The sequence below is a fragment of the Oryzias melastigma genome, linkage group LG17 (assembly GCF_002922805.2).
Source record: "Oryzias melastigma strain HK-1 linkage group LG17, ASM292280v2, whole genome shotgun sequence".
Lineage (NCBI taxonomy): Eukaryota > Metazoa > Chordata > Actinopteri > Beloniformes > Adrianichthyidae > Oryzias > Oryzias melastigma.
The window spans coordinates 22,978,554-22,990,573 of NC_050528.1; the positions used below are offsets into that span (position 1 = coordinate 22,978,554).

The 12,020-nt window shown below is 38.3% G+C and overlaps 2 protein-coding genes across 4 annotated transcripts; both read left to right on the forward strand.

Moving 5' to 3' along the window:
• Positions 1-20: 20 nt before the first annotated feature.
• Positions 21-8,265, forward strand: trim110 (tripartite motif containing 110). The gene is made up of 8 exons (XM_024273334.2): positions 21-1,956; positions 2,525-3,028; positions 3,104-3,199; positions 3,286-3,519; positions 4,338-4,360; positions 6,032-6,177; positions 7,258-7,529; positions 7,641-8,265. The coding sequence occupies exons 2-8, from the start codon at positions 2,540-2,542 to the stop codon at positions 7,908-7,910; spliced, it is 1,530 nt and encodes a 509-aa protein (XP_024129102.1). The 5' UTR covers positions 21-1,956; positions 2,525-2,539; the 3' UTR covers positions 7,911-8,265.
• Positions 8,266-9,402: 1,137 nt separating this feature from the next.
• Positions 9,403-11,646, forward strand: cbln12 (cerebellin 12). 3 transcript variants are annotated; one of them, XM_024273336.2, is made up of 5 exons: positions 9,414-9,579; positions 9,909-10,015; positions 10,316-10,603; positions 11,015-11,134; positions 11,216-11,646. In XM_024273336.2, exons 3-5 carry the CDS (start codon positions 10,325-10,327, stop codon positions 11,411-11,413), a joined length of 597 nt encoding a protein of 198 aa, XP_024129104.1. In that variant the 5' UTR covers positions 9,414-9,579; positions 9,909-10,015; positions 10,316-10,324; the 3' UTR covers positions 11,414-11,646. The 3 variants fall into 3 exon arrangements, with proteins under 3 accessions (XP_024129105.1, XP_024129104.1, XP_024129103.1); XM_024273335.2 differs by having other exon boundaries at positions 9,953-10,015; XM_024273337.2 differs by lacking the exon at positions 9,909-10,015 and having other exon boundaries at positions 9,403-9,579.
• The last annotated feature ends 374 nt before the right edge of the window (positions 11,647-12,020 follow it).

Below are 12,020 nucleotides of genomic sequence, written 5' to 3' on the forward strand. Positions count from 1 at the left end.
TTTCTTTCTTTTTTTGTGTGTGTATAGTCTTGTCCGGCCTGTCTGCGGCGCTGTCTGTCTGTCTGTAGGCTGTCTGTCTCCCCCGTCTCTTATAATTAATGAGCATCGCCACCAGACGGCCCTGAGGGAAACACGGCTGCCATTGTCACTCCGCGCGCATCCTTTGTAGGAGTGAAGAGCCGAAACCCTCCCAGCCTGACGGCTTTACTGAGATAAAAGTGGCCCCCTCTTACTCCACAGCGCGGTGCTCAGACATTTTAACAACAATAATGTTGGCAACAGCACTACATTTTAATACAAATGAAACACATATATGCACAACTCACTTTGTTTTCTAATGAAAAACTCCTCCACATTTCCATCTCCCAATAGATCACTATCTTCGAACAAGGGATGTCAAATTTTATAATTTAATATAACATTTCACATTAAATTAAGCTAATATCTTAATGTATGAAAATTGTGAATTTGTGCTGCTTTTTCAATTACTGCCGCTAGGGGTCTCCCTAGAGCCATCACTTTGCAAAGAGCTGTTATGTGTTTAATCACTAAAAACAAATGGCAAAATATGTAATCATCAACAACGTATAAATACAGGACAAAATAAATTAATCAAATTTTAAGAATTGTAATTTGTATTCCCTAAAAGAAATAAATGCCATACAGTTTTGTAATGTGGTAAAATGTATTGGAATAATGGAAGATTTCTGGTTCACCTTTTTTTTTCTTAATTATGGCCCGCAGCAGCAGTCTCTGACCATATTGTTTTCTTTTATAATTCTGTTTTTCTGGATTAGATTTACAATGTAATAAGACTTTTGTTAATCTTTCTTTGTTTACTCACATTACTGTTCAAATTACCTGTACAAGTACAAACATGTTATGTTCACAATTGTCAAAAAAAGTTTTTAAAAAATGAAGAGCTGTGATAGACACATTATTCACAATAAAATACAATAAAGGATGATTGATTTTCCACCGAAGTTGCTTACAATTATTTTTAAAAAGTCCATAAAACTGTTACTTATATCCTGTATATATGTGACCTTTAATATTTTGTAAAAAAAAATCTGGAAGTGATCTGACATGTTAAACCACTGACAATATATATAATGTGTTAAACTTTAGATACGAGATAATAATTTAAATTAATTAATGAATTCGTTTTTACTTATGTGGTCCATTATTAGATGACTTTAAAGGTTTGAGGGGCCATTGAGACTTAAAACACCAACTTTCTATTCTGGCTTTTCTTTAATCTTGCCTCTTTTTATTTTTTATTTTTTAAATGAGTCATACCTATATTCTTGGATGTTCTACAAAGTTTAAAGATTGATAAAGCACATTGCATGGGCTTTCATTTTTTTCTACTTTTTACTGTTTACTTGCAATTTTTAATGCTTAATGATTGTCCTTTAATAGGTTTTTAAATTTAATTTGCACTAGGTTGACACTGTTTAATCCTGAGACTGTTTTTATTACTACTTTAGTCCGAAATATACGTGTCAATCACATCTGAAGACCATAATTTCCTTTTTGGTAAATTATTTTCTATGTATTTTTAAATATTTTTGACATTCTTGTTTTAGATTGTAAAATTCATTAAATAAATGGATAGCTAGTTTGTTCTTTTTAGGCGTAAAATAAGTTAAAAATAGGCTTCTATACTAAGAAAGTAATTCCCCAAATGTTGTGGATTTGGGGGACAGCTTTTAGTTGCTATTTTTGACACAATTGATCCGCTCTCCACAGATTACTTTAACTAAATGTCAGGTTGAACTCAGTGTTTCTTCTGGGACACACCATAACTTCCCCTTTCCCCCCACTTCTAACTTAAGGTCAGGTGACAAATGCTGAGAATCTTTTGGGATTAAACACAGTGTCCCGCACACAGCGCACGCACAGGCACACATGCTCTCCAAGTGCAGCTTTCTTCAAATATCATGATATTAGCAGGTAAGAACTTCTTTGCATCCATTTATTTACAGCTAAAACATAAAAAAAACGAAAAAATTAAGAGTATGGGCTGATGGTGAACAAGCCAATTAACTGAACAGTAATGACCTCCTGATCCCTCCACTGTAACAGATTGTTTGAGTTAATACTTAGTTATTAAAGCTTTTTTTCTGACAAAAATGTAATCAAATTTGTTTACTTTTAGTGTTTTTCCGATGCATTTTGCACAGTTTAATACCCTTTGCCGCTGTAATTTTGAATGTTAAGGATAATTTAAATAAGCCTTTTGCTATTATTTAGCATGCTAAAGTATGATCTGCTTATTTTTTAATCATTGTTTTAATTCACTGAAACTGGTTGTTATATATGCCATTCTATTTTTAGAACAAACCAGACTTTATTAGCCTGCGTGAACAGTTGGAAGGGAAACAAGGGATTACCTTTCCTTCCAGGCTCAGTGCTGGCTTAGGCATTAGTACTTAGTCTAATGTGAACAGTTGACTCTTTGCTTGGCACTCCGCACTGCTAAAATTCAGATGACTTTACTTGTATGACATTTAACCCGTAGGTTGATCGGAGTGCCATGGCGTCCGTGGATGAAGAGCTGACCTGCTCTGTGTGCCGCGACAGCTTCAGTCGGGCACACCCTCTGCCCTGTGGCCACAGCTTCTGTCCCACCTGCATCCGTGAGGCCTGGAGTTGCCAGGCGGAGGGGAAGGCCCGATTCGTGTGCTCCCAGTGTCAGGAGGAGCATGGGGAGGTGCTGTGTGACTGCTGCCCCCCAGAGGCGGATGAAGTGCAGAAATCCCAGGCTGTGAAGACCTGTTTGAGGTGTGAGGTGTCGCTGTGTGCCAGCCACCTGCAGCCCCACCTGGAGAGGCCGGCCTTCAGCAACCACATGCTGGTGGATCCATTGGGGGACATTTCTCATCGAAGGTGTGCGGCCCATTCCGAGGTGTTCCGCTACTACTGTGTGGATGAGCGGGTGTACGTGTGCGGGGACTGCCTGCTGGAGGGAGCCCATGCTCAGCACAAAGTGAAGGCTCTGAGGCACGTTGAAGAGGATCTGAAGGTCAGTCTGGTGTTTCTACAGCCACCTTTATGTCTGTTTATAATCAACAACACTCCTAAATGTGGGATATCACAGGTGATTCTCCACACGCTGCTCATCAAAGCAGAAAACAAGCTGAAAGATGGGGAGCGGATTCTGAAAGAGAATGAGAACATTGATTCCTCCATGGCTGTGAGTCCAAAGATTTAATTGGTGCAGTAATTGGTGAAGGGTTTTCGTAAGGTCACATCCATCTAGAAATGTTTCCAACATTCCAGGACTCCCTGAGACAAGACGACGGTCTGGTGGAGCGGCTGGACTCGGACCTGCAGGTCCAGGTGAAGAAACTGGTGCTGGCTCTGAAGGGAATCACCAAGAGGGAGCGACAGCAGGTCCTAGAACGCTTACACCAAGACTGCGCCAAAGTGAGGGTCGACATGAACCAGACTGTTAACATCCAGCACTACCTGACCCTGCTGCTGGCAGAGACGGACCCCTTCCTGCTCATCTGGGTACGACTGCTGTTAAATGAATCTAGGCTACATTTAAAGAGTCAGTGTCACTTCAGATGTGAGTCAGGTTGCGGTCATTAATAACTAATGAAGACGATGCTTTCAAGTATGACGTTACAACACCAAGTGGTTTGGGTTGTACTGTAACAGACACGTTGTGTGGCACATTTGTGCCAAGCCTCAAAGGACAAGAAGGATAGTGGCCAGATCCTTCATTTTAATTTGAAAAGTAATTTTAACGGAAACACATTTAAAAATCCATTCCACTTAGTCCAGTGCATGGTCTCTGTGGTCCACAACAGTAAGATACGTATAACAAAATATGACATTTAACAACCCCCTGGTTTCATTTTTTTAGGATTTGTTTAATTAATGTCAGGAAATTATTCAGGTCAGAAATGTGTGAGGACATTCTCCAGATTCTTGGAGAAGATAAAGAGTTGCCAACATGTATTTGTCATTACTATTGTAGTCAGTGTACAGGTTATGAGTCGTGTAATCTGAATAGAAAAGTGTGGGTGGGGGTGAAAGGTTGGACAGTTTTATTCCTGAAGAAACTGAATTTTACTCTGCTGAATGCAAATCCCAAACCTTGTATTGTGCCTAAATCTGATTTACCACATAATCTGAGGGTCTGTTTCTTGTTCCATTTGAGTCTAGGCTAAAGTGAGAAGTATAAAAATGTTTGAATCCTGTGATTAAAAAAATGAGTTGGTAAAAAAAAAAATGAAATGATCAGGTTTTAAAGTTTTTTGAAAATCACTTTTGACATTGATTTTATCATCTATTTTGATGCATCGTCACCTTTTTTTCCACAGGCCTTTCAATCAGAAGACACAAAGTAAGTTTACTCAAACTGTGTGTTATAAATCACAACTTCTAACTGAATGGAAGTTCCAGACTGAGGTTATTAGCAGTAGATACAGTACTGAGAAAAACTAAGTGGAAAAATTACCCGCAAAAACTAGAAGAGCACAACCCAGTATCTCCTGTTTACGTATTGACTGAAAATGCATCAAACTTTATATCTTCCTGAGAACCAAGTCATTTATTAACGTCTACATTTTGATTCCCATACCCACCTAAACACACGAGATATCAATGGAAAGGCCATAATTTAAGCACATCAGGTCTCAGAAGAATATTGGTACTTCAACTGAATCAAATGACCGAATCCAAAAACAAATATCTTCTACAAAGGACACAAATAATGGGTTGGTGCTCAGGAGGACATGAAAAAAGCAAACACTCTATCAAGTATTAAGCTTTGTGTTTGTAATATATTCTGTCTTGAGTTGCATTGATATTTAACACTTGACTGTATTGGAGAACTGGACTGAGTGTGAGTGATGTCAACCATGGAAAAACTTGCTTTATGTATCAATGAAATGAAGTCAATTCATTTGCTATTTTTCCACAATACAGACGCTGCCATTTAGAGAAAGATGAGGTTAGTAAGCAGTGATTGGTCCAAATCAGTCTAAATCACGTGTCAAAGTCAAGGCCCGGGGGCCGGATCCGGCCCTCTGGGTAATCATTTCCGGCCCTCCAGATCATTTTATTTTATTGTTGTTAATGCCTCGATATTAACTTGTGGTTATTTCTAACTTGTGAATCTGTCAGTCAAATGACTTGAATGTTTGACGTGGGGGCCAGTAGGCTCCACCTACTTTTATAGAGGTATCAGATTGGTCAGTTTATGACTTGAATAACTTACATTGAAGAAAACTGTGGAAGAAAAAAAGGATTTGCAAGAACATGTTAATTAAAAAAAGGTACCACAGCAAGGATGGTTTTTCTGGTAAATAGAATGACATTAAAGTTTCTTGGAGCCAGCAGCGGCTTCCTATTCAGAACTCAAGGCATGAAGAGCCACTCAGTCCAGTTCTTTTATGCAGTCAATGTATTTACCCCAAATCCTAGACTGTTGATGGAAGTGTTGGTTACTTCAGTTTGACACAAACTCTCACCGAGGTTGAGGTTTTAAAGTTTGACCATTGTTTACTGCTTGAAGTTTTAGCATGAATATGTTTTTAGCTTGGAAAAACTGCAATTTAAAAACACATTCCCATTTCTATACATGAGCTGCTAATTTAACATGTTGCAACTAAAGCTACACACGCATGTAAACTGGACTGATTATCTTAGATGGCTCCCATATAATTTCTGATCAATGAAAATGGCCACAAACACACATAGTTGTTAGGAATACAATCCAAAGTACTGTACTCCAATTTTTTTACACAATAAGTTCATTTTGGGTGTGAAAGTTGGTCTTTCTACTATAACAGTCAATGGAAAGTTAGCTCCTAGTGGTCATTCGATGAACTGTAACTATTATGTTTTACTTCAAATTTGGGTGTTTCACTGAAATCACACGAGTTTGTCTCCCATGAGAGTGTGTTTGTTGTCCACTTGTGTATTCCAAGTTCAGTAGTTGTGGCTAGAAGAGTGCGTGTTTGCTCAAACCTGAAAACTTTAACACTTTACATATATGGCTTTTGCATTCCAGGTTATTAGCTGACCTGAATTGCCCAATTTTCAAGCCTGTTCCCGTCAGTCTGGACAGGAAACACATCCTGGAAGACATTGAGGGAAAATATCGTGAGTTCATCACAGCAACACTCCGCTGCCTCACTGACCTCAAACGGGAGCTCTGTAAGTACCAGGACACTCATGTGTGCCCATATATTTTTAGCATGATTGTTAATAACTAGCAGAAAGTTTTGGCATCACTTTTTGTTTTATTAACTGAACGAGTAGGAAAATACAAATGAATAATTAAAGGAAACATATTTTCTAAATGAGGACTGCCTTGCATGTGCAATAAGCCCCTAGTGGTTAAATAAGGAACTTCGGTAATTTCTTAATCAGTTTTTTTTAACTATGATCATTTTTTAATCTAATTTTAAAGTGTTCCCAGTGGTCTTTCAGTTATGACTTTACAGCTAAAATGAAAAAGAAAATATGTGTCCTTTTAGGATATAGTTTCTGCAGATCAGCAGTAGTTCATCAGGAATTGTCAGATTTGTGAAACTGTTGGCACTGAGTAACCCCGTCCTCATTTCCCATCATCCATGTGTTTACATGCACTCCCACTAGCTTACAGCCCCTAAAACCCCGACCTAACAAACAAAAACGTCATCTGATATTGGAGCTATACATCCGTACAGTTTTGAACCAGATGCAAGCTAAGGCGAGGAACACATAGACTTGCTTTTTCAATCTGAATTTTTTTTGTTTGCTTCTAATTCACATCATTTGATTAAATACATACTCAGAAATACAAGTTTTTTGCTTAATTACGTCCTCCATCGTGAGGATAAAAACACCAAAAACACAATTTTCATTGCAGTAAACAAGATTTGATCCAGAAGGTTGAGGGTTATCTTTTGGTCTTACTCAGTTTTAAGATTCATATTAGATAAAAGCAGGAAGCTGGACAATTCAGCTCTGATCCTACAAGTCTGAAAACTGACCTTTCTTCAAAAACCCCTAAAAAAAACTTAAAAAGATAGAAGAAACCTCCTCTTTCCACAACAGAAGATTACTTAGCAGCATCTCAAATACTTTTTAAAATAGCTGTAGGTAATGCATTTATAGGTTTTATATAGTAAAACATTGTAAGATGCTCTCCCAAACAATACATTAAAAAGTTATTTTAAATACAAATATTCTTAAAGTGCAGTGTATTTTTGTTTTATTTACTGTCAGCATTCTTTCATTCTACATCTGCAGTGACCAGTCCTTTAACTTTGGACACCAACACTGCCCATCCTCTGCTGAGCATCTCCGATGATCTGCGCACCGTCACTCGTGTTAAGAGCCGCCTGCCCTGCGCTGCCCATCCCGAGCGTTTCGACCACTGGCCGCAGGTCCTCGCTGCCCAGACCTTCTCCTCTGGAACCCACTACTGGGAGCTGGAGGCCGAGGGATTCTGGGATGTAGCAGTCTGCTACCGAAGCATTGGACGCAAGGGAAAAGAAGACAATGCTTTTGGAAACAATAAGGTATGGCATTTATCAAATGAAGTTTTGTCGTTTTTGTGGGGAGGGGTTGGTATTTTGCTGTTTTCAGACAACTCAATGTTGAGTGGTGTGCTTTCCTCCTTCCATCCCCAGGTGTCCTGGAGTTTGACACAGCAGCACGACAAAAAGCTTGCGGCCTGGCACAACCGGAGGAAGACCCGCCTCTCGTACCAACTGACCAGCAACAGAGTCGCCGTTGCCGTGGACTACAGCACGGGGACCATCACCTTCTCTGAGGTGGGAGCAGCCAACAGCCTGACCCACCTGCACACGTTCTCCTCCAGCTTCACCCAGCCTTTGTGCTTGGGCTTCGGACTCTACAAAGCTGAGCTCAAAAGTCGCATCTCCATCGTCAAAGTCTGAAAAACGAAAGAGAGGGTTCTTCAGAAATGTTGATGTTTACATTGAAGCTGCTTCTACCGGGAGTTTCTTCAAGTGGAACGGGATTCTGATGGACACATTTTAAAATCTGCCTTTGTTTTTTCCTTCAAAACTGTCTAATGTGGTTGGTTCAAATGTGGAACAGTGAGAATAAAGAAAGTTTAAATATGTTCAATCAAAACCTTGACAGTATTTTGTTTTTTAAAATTTAAAATTTGGGAGCAAATTACTGAAATCCTCTGCAAAGTTTGTGCTTCCTCTTTCAGAACTCTTGTGTGATTAAAACACAATAATCACATTTATTGACAAGTGTAATCAAACGCATCAAATCAGTAAAACTGACAATGAATATTAGTTATAAAAGATGGAATCATTATTTGCATTAAAAAGTCACACAAAAAAATAAGGAATGTTTTTTTTTTATAAAAGATAGACTCACTGAGCTCCTGTCTAATAATATGAGTTGACACAATACATTTTGCTAAAATATGAAATGCAAAAATTTACCAATATGTTTAAGGACTCACTCCATTTAAAATCATATTTTTTAACATGTTCTTGTGGGATATTTTGTCATGATGGAGGGCAGATATAGTAATTTAAGCTTGAAGGGTTTTTGAGTATTTCGTCATTTAAAGCGTTTAGATGAAAAAAGGCCTTTAGCAGTGCTGTAGGTGCTACAGTTGGAGTTCTGATACATCCACTCTATTACAAATGGATCTATGTACGTTTTTGTCCGAGCTGGCTCAAAGCCGGATAGTTCTAATATTGATCGACACTTTTGTTGCATCGGTAATGTTAGGTTGGGGTTGTCAGAGGGCTGTAAGCTAGAGTGTAAACAGATGAATGTTGGGAAGTAGGGGCTACAACTCAGGTTCAAATTTCGATTGATTGACTACCGTTCTATAGAAAATATGTCCTAGAAAATGACAAAAGTTTTTTTAATCATGGGAAAAATTGCATAACTGTAATTAAAAGACCACTGGGAACAATTTTAAGATAGATCAACATATAATCAGAGTGCCTTTAATATAATCATTTTTAAATAAAAATGTTGTTTTTAAAGAATTTATTTGTGACATTGGTACGGTATGTGATTTTTTAAAATATTTTTTACGTATTTCCTTAATTTAAGTCTTTTAATAATGGAAGCTGAAGCACGTTTTCAGGATAAACTCTGAGTTAGACACAAAATGACACATCTACAAGATAACCTGTTAAGAAATGGTTATATTTTCAGCTAAATTTGATAGAATAAACCATTTGAAGACATATAAGAACAATGAAACACAACCAACATCTCCAGAGCTTTTTTGAAAGTACAAGACATTTTTTTTGTTGTTTTTGTTAACTTTGATAGAAAAAAGCCCCAAAAAGCACTCAGTGCTCACTTTGCTCTTTAAGACTAAATCATTTTTCTTTATTTCACCGTGAAGAGTGGGTGGAACGGGGAGGGGGAGAGAAAAGAGGAGTTGGGAGGGTTGGTTCACAGGGAAAGAGGCAGATCGGAGCAATCTGTGAAGTGGCTGCGTTCGTCTCAGCTCTGCTCTGTGGGATAATGTGACCGAAGAGCCGCAGAAAGACGTTTCTGAACTTCCTTTCAAACCTCAGCTGGAAGGAAAAATCTGCTTTGGCTGATTGCAGAAAAAAGGTAATGTTCACTCAGATTTTAGTCCTCTGTTGAATCAGATTTTTAAAACCCTTAATGTTTTTTTTTTAATCAGTTAAGGGGAAACTTTACTATTTAAGATAAAAACAGTCAATTTGAAATATCAGAAAAAGATTGCTGAAGCTCTAGAGAGAACAAAGCAGATAAAAGGAGCAATCTGAAAGGCTGCATGTTTACGAGAAAGTGTGAAGTTAGGTGAGGGAAGCAGCAAAGAGGTTCTTGTGAAAGACAGATGGTCACTCAGTGGAGTTGTTCCCCCACACCATCTCCTCCTGGCTTCTACATCCTTCCCCCTGTCACCTCTCCAAAAGCCGACATCATCAGTTTGTCTCCTCACTGCTCCATCGTCCTACAGAGATCTGCCTTCTCTTCTCGCCAGCTCTGATTTGACGCCTGTCTCGTCTTTTTTTGTGCTGAGGTAATCAACTTTAAAATCCTGAGAGCTTTTTTCAGTGTTTGTGATTGTCTTTCAGCTTTTTAAGGCATATAAAAAAAGTGTTTTTGATTGACAGCTGTGACCTGTGAGATTCATGTGGGCCATCTGCTGACTCAGCTGTTTGACCTCTGGGGTCAACTCTCTGGATGTCACATTTACAACTGATTTTTCTATTAATTCAATCAAAAGTTTTTTTTAAACCGTAAATGTTTTGAAAGTTACATCTCAAAGGATTCAAAGTGAATGTGTGAGAATCAAGCGGATGTTTTGTCGACCCTTCAGGGTTCAGCCATGCACCTCGGGTCAGACGCCCTGATCCTGCTGAGTGTGCTGCCGCTGCTGCTGTGGGGAACTCTGGGATCCGGAGAACAGAACGACACAGAGCCCATCATACTAGAGGGGAAATGTTTGGTGGTGTGTGACTCCACTCCTTCGTCCGAACCTGCCGGGAACGCTTTGGGGATGTCTGTCCGCTCCGGATCCGGCCGAGTGGCCTTCTCCGCCAGCCGCCAGACCAACCACGAGCCCACAGACATGAGCAACCGCACCATGATCATCTACTTTGATAACGTGAGTTTCTCTGTCTTAAAGGGAGACCAGGACCGTTAAATATATCACATTCTTTCCTAATGTAGAATAAAGTAACAGAAGTAACAAAACGTAGGATTATTACTACAAGAAATAGTTCAAAAACAAAAAAAATGGGCTAAAAAATTACAAAAAATTCTTACTTTAATCAAAAAAATATATTTACTATATGTTTTCTTAAACTAATAATATTTTGCTATTATAAAACTTTCTTGATAAGATAATTTCTCTTGAAAAACCCTAAAATGAGACATTTTGTCTTGAAGCAAGAGGCTTTTTACTGTCTTAAGATTCCGCTTTTGCTGATGCTACTGCTGCTATTTACCCTTGAAAACCCTTTAATTTCATCCTCAAAGCCTCCAGCTCACTGTTTTTCCCTAATTCTTTGCTCAGATTTTGGTAAACGTCGGGACTCATTTTGATCAAGAGAGCAGCATCTTCTTGGCGCCTCGAAGAGGAGTTTACAGCTTCAACTTTCACGTCGTGAAGGCCTACAACAGACAAACCATTCAGGTGAGCTTAAATCTCCTCTTTGACACTTTTTTTTTTGGTCACCTAAGTTGATTTTAAATTCAAGTATTGCATGTCTGTCAGGTGAGCCTGATGGTGAACGGCTGGCCGATGATTTCTGCTTTTGCCGGAGACCAAGACGTGACCAGAGAAGCTGCGACCAACGCGGGGTTGGTGATCATGGAGAAGGGGGACAAGGCGTACCTCAGACTGGAGAGAGGAAACCTCATGGGGGGCTGGAAGTATTCCACTTTCTCCGGATTCCTGGTTTTTCCTTTGTGAGGACGGTGGAAAACTTGAAAAGGAATTGGATGCAGAATTGGATGTTAAAGGGTAAAAAAAAGAAAAAAAATCTAAGATGGAATTTTCTTATCAAATAAAGTGCATGAAAGGGTGACAGTTATGCAGAAATGTATGCATAAAAGGAAATATATATCTATAACATTTATTTGCTCTCATTTTTCTGTAAAAATATATTTTAAAAGTTTGTTTTAAAAAACAATTACCTGTGAAAACAACAAATGACCAATATAGGTTTTGGTTGCAAGATTATATAAAGATTTTTTTTTAAAAATACTGAATTTCTCCCAATGGAACCCACCTAACTTTGAAAAGACTGCAAGATCAGCCCCATAGAATAAGTCATTAAAGGGTACATATATATATATATATATATATTCAGGAGTAAAAAGATATAATCACAATTCATTTTTTTCAAGGTTTGCGATTAATTAGTTACTTTTTTTTATCAATTCCTGGCTCTATATATGTATTTATATGTAATTATATATAATGTATAAATACATTTCTATATACATATACAATGTATGTATATATACAAAAAGTAAGAACATTTTTATTAAAAACAATGTTTTTTTTTTTTTGCTTT